The 14,300-nt window shown below is 54.3% G+C and overlaps 7 protein-coding genes across 7 annotated transcripts; 3 read left to right on the forward strand and 4 right to left on the reverse strand.

Moving 5' to 3' along the window:
* Positions 1-240: 240 nt before the first annotated feature.
* On the reverse strand, positions 241-1,437 carry PV07_03518 (uncharacterized protein). Its single transcript, XM_016390246.1, has one exon. The coding sequence runs from the start codon at positions 1,194-1,196 to the stop codon at positions 603-605; it is 594 nt and encodes a 197-aa protein (XP_016252148.1). The 5' UTR covers positions 1,197-1,437; the 3' UTR covers positions 241-602.
* On the forward strand, positions 1,335-2,453 carry PV07_03519 (uncharacterized protein). Its single transcript, XM_016390247.1, has one exon. It carries the CDS (start codon positions 1,502-1,504, stop codon positions 1,937-1,939), a length of 438 nt encoding a protein of 145 aa, XP_016252149.1. The 5' UTR covers positions 1,335-1,501; the 3' UTR covers positions 1,940-2,453.
* Positions 2,433-5,079, reverse strand: PV07_03520 (uncharacterized protein). Its single transcript, XM_016390248.1, has 2 exons — positions 4,103-5,079; positions 2,433-4,024 (listed from the first exon to the last, which is right to left on the reverse strand). The coding sequence occupies exons 1-2, from the start codon at positions 4,728-4,730 to the stop codon at positions 3,078-3,080; spliced, it is 1,575 nt and encodes a 524-aa protein (XP_016252150.1). The 5' UTR covers positions 4,731-5,079; the 3' UTR covers positions 2,433-3,077.
* Positions 5,080-5,394: 315 nt separating this feature from the next.
* Positions 5,395-7,093, reverse strand: PV07_03521 (fumarylacetoacetase). The gene is made up of 2 exons (XM_016390249.1): positions 5,914-7,093; positions 5,395-5,844 (listed from the first exon to the last, which is right to left on the reverse strand). The coding sequence occupies exons 1-2, from the start codon at positions 6,857-6,859 to the stop codon at positions 5,501-5,503; spliced, it is 1,290 nt and encodes a 429-aa protein (XP_016252151.1). The 5' UTR covers positions 6,860-7,093; the 3' UTR covers positions 5,395-5,500.
* Positions 7,094-7,151: 58 nt separating this feature from the next.
* On the forward strand, positions 7,152-9,887 carry PV07_03522 (uncharacterized protein). The gene has a single exon (XM_016390250.1). The coding sequence runs from the start codon at positions 7,845-7,847 to the stop codon at positions 9,681-9,683; it is 1,839 nt and encodes a 612-aa protein (XP_016252152.1). The 5' UTR covers positions 7,152-7,844; the 3' UTR covers positions 9,684-9,887.
* A 752-nt stretch (positions 9,888-10,639) lies between these two features.
* On the reverse strand, positions 10,640-11,155 carry PV07_03523 (uncharacterized protein; the record flags this gene model as incomplete). Its single annotated transcript, XM_016390251.1, has 1 exon — positions 10,640-11,155. The coding sequence occupies one exon, from the start codon at positions 11,153-11,155 to the stop codon at positions 10,640-10,642; it is 516 nt and encodes a 171-aa protein (XP_016252153.1).
* A 727-nt stretch (positions 11,156-11,882) lies between these two features.
* On the forward strand, positions 11,883-14,101 carry PV07_03524 (uncharacterized protein). The gene is made up of 6 exons (XM_016390252.1): positions 11,883-12,192; positions 12,250-12,549; positions 12,627-12,977; positions 13,037-13,285; positions 13,381-13,551; positions 13,600-14,101. Exons 1-6 carry the CDS (start codon positions 11,996-11,998, stop codon positions 13,820-13,822), a joined length of 1,491 nt encoding a protein of 496 aa, XP_016252154.1. The 5' UTR covers positions 11,883-11,995; the 3' UTR covers positions 13,823-14,101.
* Positions 14,102-14,300: the final 199 nt, after the last annotated feature.

Genomic DNA, 14,300 nt, shown 5'->3' on the forward strand with positions numbered 1-14,300 from the left:
GGTAGACGTTCGCGAAAATGACATGGCGGTCTCCGACAGACCGCGAAGCCGGGCAGGGAGCTCAGATGCGAGGGCGAGGAGGGTGTACATGTTGTGCTTGTCTGGTTGGACGGGCATCCCCGCAGGGCAGCACACCAGGACCTCCCAGCTCTCCAAGTCACCATATCCATAATGCGCACAAACTGGTCAAACACGAGCACGGGCGAGAAATTTCGCTGCAAGAATCCAAGATTAGGTTAGAGGCAGCTCAGCACAAAGGCACGGACACAGTGGGATGGCATTCCGAGATAGGAATCGGACCTGGCAGGGCGGCTGTGAATGGATGAGATCAAGCCACTGGGGCCCCCTAGTGCCATGGATGGCGGAATGAGGCGTAGGTTTGCCTTGGAGCTTGGGCCCGGGCTTGAGGGGCCCTGGACAGTGCGGGATGCCTGCGTTGCAGCCAGTTCTCTGAGTTCAGCAGCCAGTTTTAGGCGCAACTGGGCGGCCCTAGTGGCTGTTGTGGGCAGTGGGGCGATCGGCAGGGCGAATTGAGACGCCCAGACAGAATCCCGATGCCAGGCCAATGTCCCAATCTCCTGCCTCCTGTGCCGACTTTCCCGCTAAACAGCCCACCCACTGGTTAGGTTTTTGTGCTCAATGACGCTTTGGTCAAATGCATGCGGCATGCACCCCTCACCACCCAGCGATGCAGTTTCTAACCGAGGGGTGTGAGAGTGAGAGAGGGAACGAAGTTTGGGGGTGTGGTCTTGTGTGAGCTGATGTCTTCTGATCAGTGCAGGAGAAGGAAAGGAGGATGGCAGGAACACATTGCCAGGTGCTGAAATTGGTTCGCCTGAGACGTTGTTGCTGTTTCTGTGCTGGCTGCGCAAAGCGTGCGCTCTCGTTTCAGGACCAAAATAATGACACCGGTTGTAAGACGCTGATGCTCCTGCGGCGTGGCTGGCTGCTGGCCGCTGTCGGTGGTTATTCTGGGCGCCCGGGGACAAACGTATGGGCGAACCGGGCGCATCGGTCAATGGGGCGACAATCTGCCTGAAGATCGGCGGTGGGAGCGCCTGTGCCATGGCTTTCTTTGGCTCCTGAGGGGGAGCGCAGGCTGCCCGTGCTGCCCGATTCCAGCAATGTTTGAGTTTCCAAGGGGTCGAGGGGCCCCTGTCAGAGCCCGTTGCAACCCCATGACGGCTAACCACCATTCCGAGCACTTGCTTCTCCAAGTCCTCCCAAGACAACTCCCCTGCCACACTTGCAACAAGCTGCCGTATGACGCCAGTTGATCGTCGCTCTTTGGATCGTCGTCGTCATTGTACTTTGTTGTGTTCTCGAGTGTTCACGGCCGATCCAGAGCACGTTGTCGGCACGGACGGGCCACCGACGATCTCCAGCATGGGAAAATAGCCTGAAATCACGACCTCCCCTCCCAAGAGTCTCGGTTCCTCAACAGACTGCCCGATGGCTCGTATCCCGCGGAAAGTGTCGAATTCTCTAGAAGGACTCGGCAATGAATGATTCACGAGGTGGCGAAACCCAATCACAGGCATCGAGCTGCTCTCTCGGCGAAAAGCTGGTCCTGGATGCCCCTCGAGGGCAGGGAGGCAAGTTTCGCCGGCTCGGGCGGCTGCTCGTACAACCTGTAGATGTTTCGTCCTCAGAAAATCCCCATCCCAATGTCCGCGTCGCAAACGTTCAGGCTCAGCGGAATGACGCCGAGGGCATTGAACAAATCTCCAGAGCAGAGCTACGGCCAATCACCAGGTTTGCCGTGAGGGGCCTTGATGTCAGCGGTATCGGAGTTGCAACCGCACGGTGGCACAAATCGACTATACCGCGCATTTTGCCCGTATCAAATCTGCATAGCGGGGACCTCCCAGGCTGGAAAGACTTGACGCATAGTTGCACAAGTCACAAATATGCTGACGCTTGGGCACAGAAAACATGATTGGCGAGCTTTGAACAAGAGCGAAATGAGCTAGCTTACCCTGCGCGGTTTCCAACCTGTTCCTCTTCCACTGCTCCAAGAAATCCAGCGCCACCTGGATCATCTCGTTGCGTTGCCACCATGGGATATGTTGCGTGGCATATAGACGTGGTCTCGACATAATGCCCGTGTGATTGGAGGGCTTGGAATATTCGGAGCCTTGCTCTGTCTGGTACAAACAAGAGACCCTGCTCCTGACGACTTGTGTCCGCCGGCGCCGAAAGGGTGAATGAGACGTAATACTCGGTCTTGAACGCGTCGTTGTGCCGGACTGGCTCGGATCAGGGACCTGGGATTCCGAGGAGGTGATGGAGCTTTTGTCAAAATCTACCTCTGCGTCCGCCGAATGGGAGAGAGGAAGCAGGGTATCGGCTTATGCTTCGAGGTGAGGGCTATGATGAGATATCGAGTTTCACCAAATGAAAGAGAGAGCATTCACAGCTGAATCAGTCCACTTGATGTTGGAGTTTTCCGCGCATGTCTGTGAAGATACGCAATAACTATTTGTAGGGCAGCCTTCAAGATCATTCATTAGATCCCTCCAAACCAAAAAAGTCCTCGAGAGAATTCAAGCTTCGTTCCCAAGTTGGGTTCCACGAGACGAGGACTTTCCTTTCGCAAGCATAATTTTGTTGGGCGCATTGTGCCGCCTACCGAGTAACTGACAACTCAAAACTTGACGCAGCCTCGATGCAAGAAACTTTGCAGCGGCTCTCAGAACTATCCCGGCCAAGAACTCCCCCCTGGGGGTGAATGCATAATCCTGCAGCACGGAAATAACAAAGAAAAGAGTTTTCCCTTCAAGTGGTGAGACCAGAGGCGGAGGCGAGGCAAGGCTCAGACGGCCAGACCTAACGAACCGGCCCTTTCCCTCAGGACAGCACCCAAGAACTCGTGCACATCTCGGTTGGAAAACCATTCATCAAAATGCTCAAAAAGACTCTTCGGGACCTGGTTCTCGAATCAACGGACCTCCCAAGCCGGGAAGCCTTACAAATCCCAGCCGCAATGCCACATAGCAAGCTCCGCTCTGCTTCAAAACTGGATTCAAATTTCCCTTCTTGGGAAGTTTCATGACTTTTTTCCTCTCTCTCTCTCTCTAGAGATCCTTGGTCCGCTCGTCACTCGCACGGATCCATCGCTCCAAGGCCTCCTTGTTCCGGACCCGGAAACCCACCTTGAAAGGCTTGGGCTCCGTGGTGAGGGCGGTCGGGATGCTGTTGCACTCGATGGCGTCGAGGATGGGCCAGTCCTTGGGGTCGCGGGCGGGCACAAACTCAAAGGCCACAATCATGCGCAGGAAAGCTGTGTAGATCTCGCGGTTCGCCAGGTGCGAGCCCACGCACATCCTGCTGCCCGCGCCGTAGCCGTAGTGCGGGGTCCCGCTGCCCTCCTGGTCGTTGATGTAGCGCTCCGGGATGAACTTGGTGGGCTCCTTGAAGTGTGTGTCGTCGTAGTCGGCCGCCCACGCGTTCATGTAGAAGACGCTGCCGGCGGGGACGGTCACGTCCTTGTACTTGATGTCCTTGATGCTGGTCCTCGGCAGGCAGATGGGGATGACGGTGAAGTAACGGAGGATTTCCTTGGTCAGGGCCGTGATGTACGGGACCTTTTCTTCAAGAAGGCATTTCTCCCACGCCTCGCCGTCCTTCGGATACACCTTCATAATCTCTTCATAAGCCTTTTTCTGGATGTGCTGACCCTCGGGAGATGCGAGGTATCCAAGACCCATGATCATGTTGCCGGGCACGGTGTCAATGCCGGCCGAGACCATGGTCAAGCAGATGGACTTGAGTTCGGCTTCGTTCAGCGTTTCTTCCGGATCCTTGATGATATTGCCAGTAATGCACGGTCTGTCGGTCCCATTCGCAATGCGCTCCTTGAGCATGTTCAAGAAGGTGGTGAGATACTTGTCTCGGCGTTCTCGGTATTCTGCGGCTGATTTGTTCTGGCGAGAGATGAACGGCAGTCGCAGCAGAGGAATATAGTCTTGCCAGTTGTTGGATGTGCTACGGAAGTTCGACACCACTCGTTCGACGTGCACAACTTTGGCAGATATCGTCAGCTTGCGATCCATGCCTAGAATTCCTTCCAAAAAAAAACCAAAAAAAAAAAGGTACTCACCTTCCCTGAGCAGTTCTTGATCGATTCCTCCGTCGATCCGGATACCATAGTTCAACGTCAAGCTAGTGTTGAGTGCAAACCGATGGAAGTACTTTCTCGGATCCAAGTCTAGCGTGCCGTTCATCGAATCCTTGTACATATCCTTGATGGCGACACAACTCTCCAAGTCGATGAAAGGCATATAGCTCTGCACCGCAGGCTTGTTCAATGCCGTGGCCGCCACCTTGCGGCGTCTCTTGCAGGACTCATCCCAGGGCGAAGTGCCAATCGTAAATCCCTGGCTGCTCGAGACGACGCTGTGGAAGGTGTACAGCGTGGGCCTGGAGATCAGAGACGATTGGTTGGTGATCCAAAAGTGCTTGACCGAGTCGAATGTGTTGGCGAAGATGATGCGGCGGTTGCCCAAGCGGGTCTGGAAGACGGGCCAGCCATATTCCTTTGCCCATCGAGCGGTGACACGCGCGTGGTCCTGGCCCAGTTGCAGCAGATTTCCAAACAGTGGCACACCTGGGATTTCCGGGAGGCCTTTGATCTTGGGCTGGTCGGTCGAGTTGAGGTAGCGGATCAGGAAGTAGCCCAGGGCGAGGAAGACGAAGGAGAGCGTTGTGGGTGACAGTGCCACGATCATCTTGGTGGTCGCTTTCAGGAGTTGTCTCGTGGGAGAACAGAAATGGCTCAGAGTCCTCGATATAGTCCGCACAGGCAGGGAAGGTCGTCGCTCTTTGGATGCAGACAAGAAGGATATCGAATCCGGCGCTAGTATACACACCCCAGGAGGAGAGCGGTAGACGCTGCTGATAGAGCTGAGAGTTGAAGAATGGAGATGGATTTCTCGAAGATGTAGAGGACGGTCTTTCTCAATTATATCCTTCTGGCACACCGCCAACAGTGGTTGTTCTTGGATGAGACGCGCTGGAGGAATCTCGGACAGAAATCTCCTTCTGTTCAGCGCTTACCTGCGGTAGAGGCCATCTGCGCAGCTGTCTCACGAAGGGGTCTACAGTGGGAGGGGTCATCCGCACTCAGCAGCAAAGGTGGAGAAGACGACGGCCTCACAAAGGCATCCACGAGCGGAACGAAGCCGCATCATCGTCATTGTATCGACCGTGTCCAAGTGGCCAATAGTGCGGGAGGCATGGGGGAAGAGGAGATGTGGAATACGGGAAGAATCCGGGGAATGGGCCTTTGAGACGAGGGCTAATACTTAATCTGTGTATACTGATTGGATATTACGTTTTTGATGCTCGGTCCAGATGGAGTAAGTCCTCTACGAGCCGGAGAGCGGAATTGCGTGGTTACAAGGTCCTTTGATTTTTCCTCCTCTCCTCCCCTAATCTGCGTCTAACTGTAGTGCTACTATTCTGCCTTCTGAACTACCAGATGCCACGGCTATGCGGCTTAGAGCTTGGGAGCAGGCAGGATCTTGCCCGAACACTCTCCGAAGCCCACGAGTCCAGATTCCTCCGTGCCGCAGACACCGTACATTGTAATAGTATCTCCGTCGTCCAAGAACTTCCGCTCCACTCCCCCGTTCAACGTGATACTTTCTTTCCCGCCCTTGGTGATTTCGAGCATACTTCCTTCCGTGCCTGGCTCAGTACCGCTGATTGTGCCAGATCCGAGAAGGTCACCAACAGCCATGGGGCATCCGCCGATCGAGTGATGAGCCAGCATCTGCGGGAACGAGAAGAGAAGATTGCGGCCGTTAGAATTCAAGATTGTAGTCGTCGATCCTGTCTCGGCTATTGCATGTCTTTGGGTTAGTTTTCATTCGGACTTGGACAACAGTGCGCCCATCTGGTCAGACTTACGTGTGATATCAACCTGCAATCGAATGTCATACACGTTCTTCTCCTCCTTCTCTTGTAGATATGGTAGCAGATCCGTCTCATTCGGGATGCCCTTGCATCGAAACGGCTCCAATGCATCGGTCAGCACCACCCACGGGCTGATGGTGGAGCCAAAGTTCTTAGCTAAGAATGGTCCCAACGGAACGTATTCCCATGCTTGAATATCTCGGGCAGACCAGTCATTGAGCAGCACGAATCCAAAGATATGGTCTGCGGCCTCCGAGATGGGGATGTTGGTGCCCATTTTGTTACCCTTGCACAGGAACGCGCCGAGTTCCAGTTCGATATCAAGTCTCCGGCAGGGCGTGAAGATGGGCTTCTTGGGGGTTGCGGCGGGGTTCTCCAGGATCTGGCCATTGGGCCTTGTAATCGGAGTACCTGAAATGACCACAGACGAGGCTCGACCATGGTATCCCACGGGCAAATGCGTATAGTTGGGTTGCAGCGCGTTATCAGGTCCTCGGAAAAGGCAACCAACATTGAAGGCATGGTTCTTGCCAGCGTAGAAGTCCGTATAGTCACCAATGTGCATTGGCATGTGCATCTGGACTTGCTCCTTGGGGATCAGGCACTTTTCTTGCAGGGGTTTGTTGCTTTGCAAGACGTTCGCAAGAGATGTGTTCTCAACAAAGACATCTTGGAGGTATTTCCTCACGGAACGATGAACCGGTCTGCCTAACGCCGCAAAGTCATTGAGGGTCGACTTGGAGAAACACGAGACGTCAAATCCGAGCGACGAGAAGGCCCCTGAAGCTGCAAATTCCTGCAGGTCTAAGCAGTGTTCCCCTATGGCCACAGCAGGACGTGGACTGGGCTTGGATGCTGTCGAAATAATGCCGAAGGGTAAATTGGCCAGAGAAAAATGGCTCGACTTTGGGATTGGAAACCACGATTTGAGAGAAGCCATCTTGATTGTCCGTGTGCGTGTCTGTGTCTGTGTCGTTTCTGCCCAGCTTGAAGTTATCTGGTCACACAGTGCTTGTCAGAAATCAACTCTCCTCTTGTTCAGTGGATTATTTCCCTATTAAGACCCGTGTACAAAGCTGGAGCAGTAGATGTCAGAGGCGGGCAGTTCGGAGGAAATTCCGTCGTCGTTTCCGGGGTCGCGGCTTCGCAGACTTGGTGCTTCCCAGGAGCCGATTCGCTATTTAACCTGCCAGTCCCAGGGGCTTTGGGTTTGCTGGAGGTGGCCCATAGTGACCGTGTGTCAGGGACCCGTCTGCTCGAGTGGGTGTGCCAGCCTGATGCTGTCTATGATGGTTGTTCCGTGAGGATCTCGACCCTCGAGGCGCCATCAGCCTTTGGATGGCTGGGAGTTGCAGCAGCACAAAACTTTCCAGGTCACTGGCACATACTCTGTAACATGCGACAGGTTTAACTCACTTTGGGCTTCATTGGCTACCACAGACAATTGTTCTGGAGATCTTCTATGGTTTCTTTGGTAGTGTGCATTGATCCAAGACGCGAGTCGAGGGGAGGTAGCGAGCCAAGTCAAAGGAAGAAATACGGGGGCGCAGTCTGCCAGCCCCAAACCCTCCTCCGTACTTGAACCAGCAGCACAGACGAGTAGCTACCACCACCGGCGTATACGCTGGACAGCAAATGAACATGCCTCTTGTCAGACTTACAGACTTGGTGCCAACCGACATACCTAATCTGATCAACGGCTCGACTTCCAAATCAGACCATGACGACATTGGCCGGAGATTCTTTCGCTGGAAATCAGATGAAAAATGAACGATCTCAAACCGTGTACAATAGACTCCTCAGTCATGGGATAGGAGGTAAGTCGCCTACTATTGCACGATAAAAGCATTGAGAGTCCATCTACGCCGGTCTTTGCGGCTTCGTTGTTTGTTGTCTGCCCTCACAGTGCCGTATCTTGACCCACAATGTCCAAAACCCCATCGAGTTATGCGACGCCAAAATGGTGGAAAGAGGCCGTCATCTATCAGATCTACCCGTCGTCCTTCCAAGACACCAACGGCGACGGCTGGGGCGACGTCAAGGGCATTACATCTCGCCTAGACTACCTGAAGGAATTGGGCATTGATATCGTGTGGACGTCGCCCATTTACAAATCTCCTCAGGCCGACATGGGCTACGACATCGCAGATTACAAGGCCATCGATCCCATCTACGGCTCACTCGAGGACGTGGACAATCTGATTGCCGAGCTGAAAAAGAGAGACATGAAACTCATGATGGACCTCGTGGTCAACCACACGTCCAATATGCATCCCTGGTTCCTGGAATCTCGCTCGTCAAAGACAAACCCGAAAAGGGACTGGTATATCTGGAAACCGCCCAAGTCAGTCAGCGACGCTGGTGTCGCCGAACCGCCCAATAACTGGGCCCAGATCCTAGGGGAAGCAAATTCAGCCTGGACCTACGACACCGTGACGGGAGAATACTATCTTTCCATCTTCACGCCCGAACAACCTGACTTGAACTGGGAAAATCCCGAGGTGCGCGAGGCTGTGTGGGATGTGATGCGATTCTGGCTCGATCGCGGCGTCGCAGGCTTCAGACAAGACGTCATCAATATGATCAGCAAGGTCCCAACATACCCGGACGCCCCCGTCGTGCTGGATCCCCTCACGCACAAGTATCAGCCGGGGACACAGTTCTTCGTCAACGGACCCAAACTGCACGACTACCTGCGCGAAATGAACCGGGAAGTGCTCTCGAAATACGACGCGATCACCGTGGGCGAGATGCCCGGCGTCTCCGACGAAGACGAGATCCTCCGCACCGTGGGCGCCGACGCGGGCGAGCTGAATATGATCTTCATCTTCGACGTGGTGGACATCGACAAGCCCAACGTGCGGATGGCGCTGAAGCCGTGGGACGTCAAGGAACTCAAATCGATCATCAGCCGGTGGCAGCGGTGCATGATCGAGAAGGACGGGTGGAACTCGGTCTTCATCGAGAACCACGACAACCCGCGCAGCGTGACCCGGTACACGGACGACAGCGACGCGATGCGCGACAAGGGCGCCAAGCTGCTGGCCCTGATGCAGACGACGCTGGGCGGCACCCTGTTCGTGTACCAGGGCGAGGAGATCGGGATGCGCAACGCGCCGCGGGACTGGGACATTGACGAGGAATACAAGGACATCGAAACCGTCAACTACTGGAAGAAATGCCGGCAGATCTACAAGGACGACCCGGCCCAGCTCGAGCAGGCGCGGCACATCATCCATCTCAAAGCCCGCGACCACGCGCGCACGCCCTTCCAGTGGAACCGCTCGGACAACGCGGGCTTCTGCGGCGGCGGCGTGAAGCCCTGGATGCGCGTCATGGACGACTTCCAGGACGGTATCAACGCGGAAGACCAGATGAAGAAGACAGACAACACAATGAACAACGATGACGGCGATGACGACGAACAACAGCTGTCGACATGGCAATTCTGGCAGCGCGGCATCCGCGAGCGCAAGAACCACGCCGCCGCCTTCGTCTACGGCGACTACCGGGAGCTCTCGCCCGACGACCCCGCCGTGCTGGCGTATGTCCGCACCAGCGCGTCCGGAGAACGGTGGTTGGTGGTGCTGAACTTCTCGGGCCAGCATCTCGAGTGGGCGTTGCCGGCGGAGGAGAACTTGGCGCCCGTCGAGGCCTGGGTCGCGGGCACGTACACAAAGGGCCGGCCTCGGAAGCCCCGCGAGGGCAAGATCCCGCTGCGGCCGTGGGAAGGGTTGTTGGCGAAACTGAAGGGTGGAGAGTGAAAGTGGATCAACAGAAGAGAGGGGGGGGGTTGGTTTAGAACATAGATGGGCAGATGGACGGATAAACAGATAGATAGATACACGGAGCCAGAGATAGACCCGTATCGGGGTTGGTTTCCGGGTGTGATGGATTAATGAATGTGAATGTGGACAGACGTTGCTTTCCTCCATGGATCTGGCGCTGTCAACGACTACACGGTTTACCACCTACCATTCCCTACTACTGTTCATCGAGCGTCTCCCGCTTACCGGACCCTGGGGGCATAGCGAAAGGGATGGATAGACAGACAGGTGCGGAACGGTTCTCCCATGGCGAAGTCACACATCATTCACAGCAAGTCAAGAGCATCAGCATCAACCTCACGCTGAATAACTTCAATTCTCCTCCCTAGGGACACGGCCCATTTCGACTGTTGTTTCTTGAGGTACAGCATAGCTGGCTCCTTCACGAACACACCCGTCAACGTCTCCCCCAATCCACAACTTCAGAAGACCATCAGCTCGCTCCGACAGACATCTCGTTCCCAGCCCTCCTCGAGTGTGCTTGACAAGGGTGACGCCAGAATCTTCATCGTCCCCATGTTCCTTGAAGTTTGGGGAGAGGTTGAGGAAAGCCGTCGAGTAAAGCGCTGGCGCAAGAGTACCCTTCAGTATCCTGCAAAGGGAACGATTCCGCTCCCTCGTGGCACCTTGTCCAACTCGGGGAGAAAGCCTCGTTCTGGAGTTTTGGTGGGCGGGATCCGAGGCGAAGATGCATCGGATCTTGGTGCATAAGTGCTAGAGGTGGACATCCCAAGGGAAGTCTAGACCGCAATGCTGTTCCCTCAGCGTCCGCCACCTTCTTGATATGAAGGAGTCTGTAAACACCAGCGACAGCGTAAGGTGCGGTTGAACCATTTGCGTGTATGCGTTCCCTGTAGGCAATTCCGGCTGGATGTTTCGGTCTGAGGTCGACCTCATTCTGGACCGGGCTGCAGGATTGGCACATGTAACACAAAGTTTGTTTTTAGCAACCGCCATGCCATCCATATCCACGGGTCTTCAGCAGGAAGGCCAGTATTCAAGCTCCGTGTTTTCGCAACGGACAGGCGATAGTAAGGAAGCCTCCATTGTGTTACGTCCTCGTATTTCTCTTCCGAGTCTCGTCTGGCCGTCCTTTCACATCCCTTCGGAGGGATTCTAGCATTCCGAACACTAGAATTGCCAAGTACTCTTCCAGTTCTCGCCGAGCGGTTTCCTGCGTTATCGCTTGGAGATGTGGATGGAATCAGAGTGTCGGAACCATGCATCTTGACCGGGATCCGGGTCTGATATCTGCAAGGCCCCGAGAGAGGATCGTGCAGTTCACCAAAGTTTCGACGCTCGTAGCTCCTTGTCGCTCGCTCCTTGCCTTGGTTGATCGGAGGAGATGGATCGAGCGACGAGAAGCAAGTTGACCCATTGAGGCATAGCATGATTGGCTGAAAGAGCATCCATCTCAGGGCGCGGCTTTCGTCCGTTGCGCCTCGTGGCAAATTCCGCACTGGCTTCGTCCCCCACAGTCTCCAAGCATAAACCTTTTGCCCACTTGAGCTGCATCACCCCGGCTTCAGACCAGATGAACCAGTCAAGACGTGGCTGAACAGCGCGCCGAGAGCCGCTTGGATGTTGTTGGTAAAGGATGCCATGGTCCCCGGACCGACCACCTGGTCGTTTGAGGCTTGCAAGGATAGTCCAGGGACGACTAACCCCAGTCTTTCCCTTCTTGGGCGGGTACTTCTGCCGTTCGGACCCTTCTTAGTGACGGACGATCGACGACTGGTGTGGCCATGGAAGTCGGTGACAGGCAAGAACAGCTCGCTTGGGGACCGTATCCAGTCCCTGACTCCGTTGCTTGCCAGGGGGACTCTTCCTCCAAACCAACCAGCTGCTGCTCATTAGTAGCGACCAGGCCAAGTCCATGTGCATGCGGAGAGGGTGCCATTGAACCTCAGAAAATTCCAAAGCATAGCTCGCTTGCTCCATAGCTCCATGCAACCCCAGGTCTGGGGAACATTGACTGGACGCCACAGGGCGGAATCAACTCGTGACAGTTGTTCGGGAGTGATCCTCGGTCTACTAGCGCCTTCAACGTCCATCAATTTCCAGCATGGGGACCGTGTGGATGTGGATGGTGATAAAATGCGACCTGTGCCCGTTGAGATCTGGACCGGCTCCAGCTTCAAGACTCGGCGGCGGCGACTGTCTTACCATCCTGATCTCAAGTTACTCGCTCATCTCCTTTCTGTGCTCCCCTCTCTTGCCTCTCGTACGTCGACGAGCAATCACCCACCATGGCAGAAAAGGCCAACAACAAGTCCGAGATCGAGGATGTTCCTGTCGCCCACGAGATGCACGAGGTCACCAGCCTGAGTATCAAGGGCGAGGCCCAGGAGATCGATCGGGCTCTGGAAAAGAAAGTGCTCCGCAAGACCGATCTCAATCTTGTCCCTATCCTCTTCCTCCTCTTTCTCTGCGCGTTTATCGACCGGTATGTGTTTTCAGGATCCTTGCCACGATCTTTCAGTTGACATCTCTCGTCTCTTAGTATCAACATCGGCAATGCTCGCATCCAGGGCCTGGAGGAAGACCTTAACATGGCTGGTCAGGACTACAACATCGCGCTGTTCATGTTCTTCATCTTGTATATTCTCCTGGAGGTCCCCTGCAACCTCATCCTGAAAAGGGTGCGCCCGTCCATCTTCATCTCGACCATAATGCTTGGCTGGGGAATCGTCACCGTCTGCCAAGGGGTTACTCAATCTTTCGCCGGCCTTGTTGTCTGTCGAGTCGTTATAGGTGCATTGGAGGCTGGGTTCTTCCCTGGGTGCCTCTATTTGATTTCCATGTCAGTCTCAATCAAAGCCTTCTGCATATGGCCGTGTCAAGACGCTGGACATTTCGAACGGCGCTGACAGAAAACAGGTTCTATAAGCGCCACGAACTGCAATGGAGATTCAACCTGTTCTTTTCTGCTTCTATCGTTGCGGGCGCCTTCAGTGGCCTTCTCGCATACGCAATTGCTCACATGGACGGGATCGCCGGATACAGTGGCTGGAGATGGATCTTCATCTTAGAAGGTCTCTTCACCGTGGTGGTAGCCTTCGCTTCATACTGGATTGTCCCAGATTGGCCCGAGACTGCGAAGTTCCTCAAGCCCGCCGAGCGAGAACTCCTCATTCGTCGACTGGCAATGGATATTGAAGGGGCCAATATGAGCCATTGGAACAAGAAGACAGCCAAACGTGTCTTCAGCGACGTCAAGATCTATCTAGGGTTAGTCATGTTCTGACCGCATTCCTTGTGCCTGGAGAGGGGAGACTGACTCTAGCCAGCATTGCAATGTATCTCGGCATTGTCACCACCAGCTACAGTGGCGCGTTCTTTACTCCAACCATTCTCAAGCAGCTCGGATGGACCTCAATCCGTGCACAGGTCATGTCTATCCCTATCTTTGCCTTTGCCACCGTCTGCGCCTTGACGTGTGCCATTGCAAGCGACAGGCTTCGCCATCGCTTCGGATTCATCATAGCCGGCTGCCTTGTGGCAACCATTGGCTATGCAATTTTATTGAACATGCACCAGTACGTATCTCTTGAATCGTGGACAGCCGTCAAGTTCTTCTACTTCCCTGGCCCTGTCCCTCTTGAAAAACGGTTGGATGCTAACGGTAAAGTAGCGTCAGTGTCGGAGTCAGATATTTCGCCCTGTACGCCGTCGTCGGTGGTGGATATATTGCTCAGCCCATTACTCTTGTGTGGCTGAATAACAACGTCTCCGGCCACTACAAGCGTAGTGTCAGTGCCGCAATGATGGTCGGATTTGGCAACTGCGGCGGCATCATTGCATCGTGAGTGAGCTGAGGACCTCGGGGAGATTGTGACTGACAATGCGCTAGAAATATGTTTGTCACAAGCCAAGCACCAGAATATCCGCTGGGGTATGGTCTGGGATTGGGTCTGGTCTGGCTTTGCGTCCTTAGCTCTGTGATTTTCCTCTTCTATATCAGAAGAGAGAACAAACTGAGAGACCAAGGCCGACGCGATGACAGGTATAATTTGCCAGACGACGAAAAGAATAACCTCGGGGACGACCACCCAGGATTTCGCTTCACTTATTGATATCTGAATCAGAAGGTAACCGCAGTGCGGTGGTTTTGCTCCATTGTACCAAATGCAGAATTATGCTTGATGTTTGATAGACTGGAGGTGGCGGCCGGAAGAGCAGTTTGTCTAGAGATTTTTGAGAATGATACTCGGGAGTCCACGGATTGGACGACGCCAGACATGTGAGAACCGCAGACTTTTGTGGGAGTGTGATTACCAGAGATTGAGTGTTGATTTGTCGAAGGAAAGCTTCTCGTTTGATCCGGATAAACCATAGAGTTGTTTCCAAGGAAGACATTCAAGTAAAAAGGCTGCCATATGGCGAGAACTTTGCCAACAATCTGTCCAAAGTGGCCGTTGATTGGGAACGAGGTATAGGAACCGAGGACTTCTTAATTGAACTTCCCGTTAATGCTCAATGTTGCAAGGGAAAAAGCATTGACTTCACATACTCTTTTGTCCAAGTTAGTCCTCCACATCCTTATTCATCATG

This window comes from Cladophialophora immunda (assembly GCF_000835495.1).
Source record: "Cladophialophora immunda strain CBS 83496 unplaced genomic scaffold supercont1.2, whole genome shotgun sequence".
Classification (NCBI taxonomy): Eukaryota; Fungi; Ascomycota; class Eurotiomycetes; order Chaetothyriales; family Herpotrichiellaceae; genus Cladophialophora; species Cladophialophora immunda.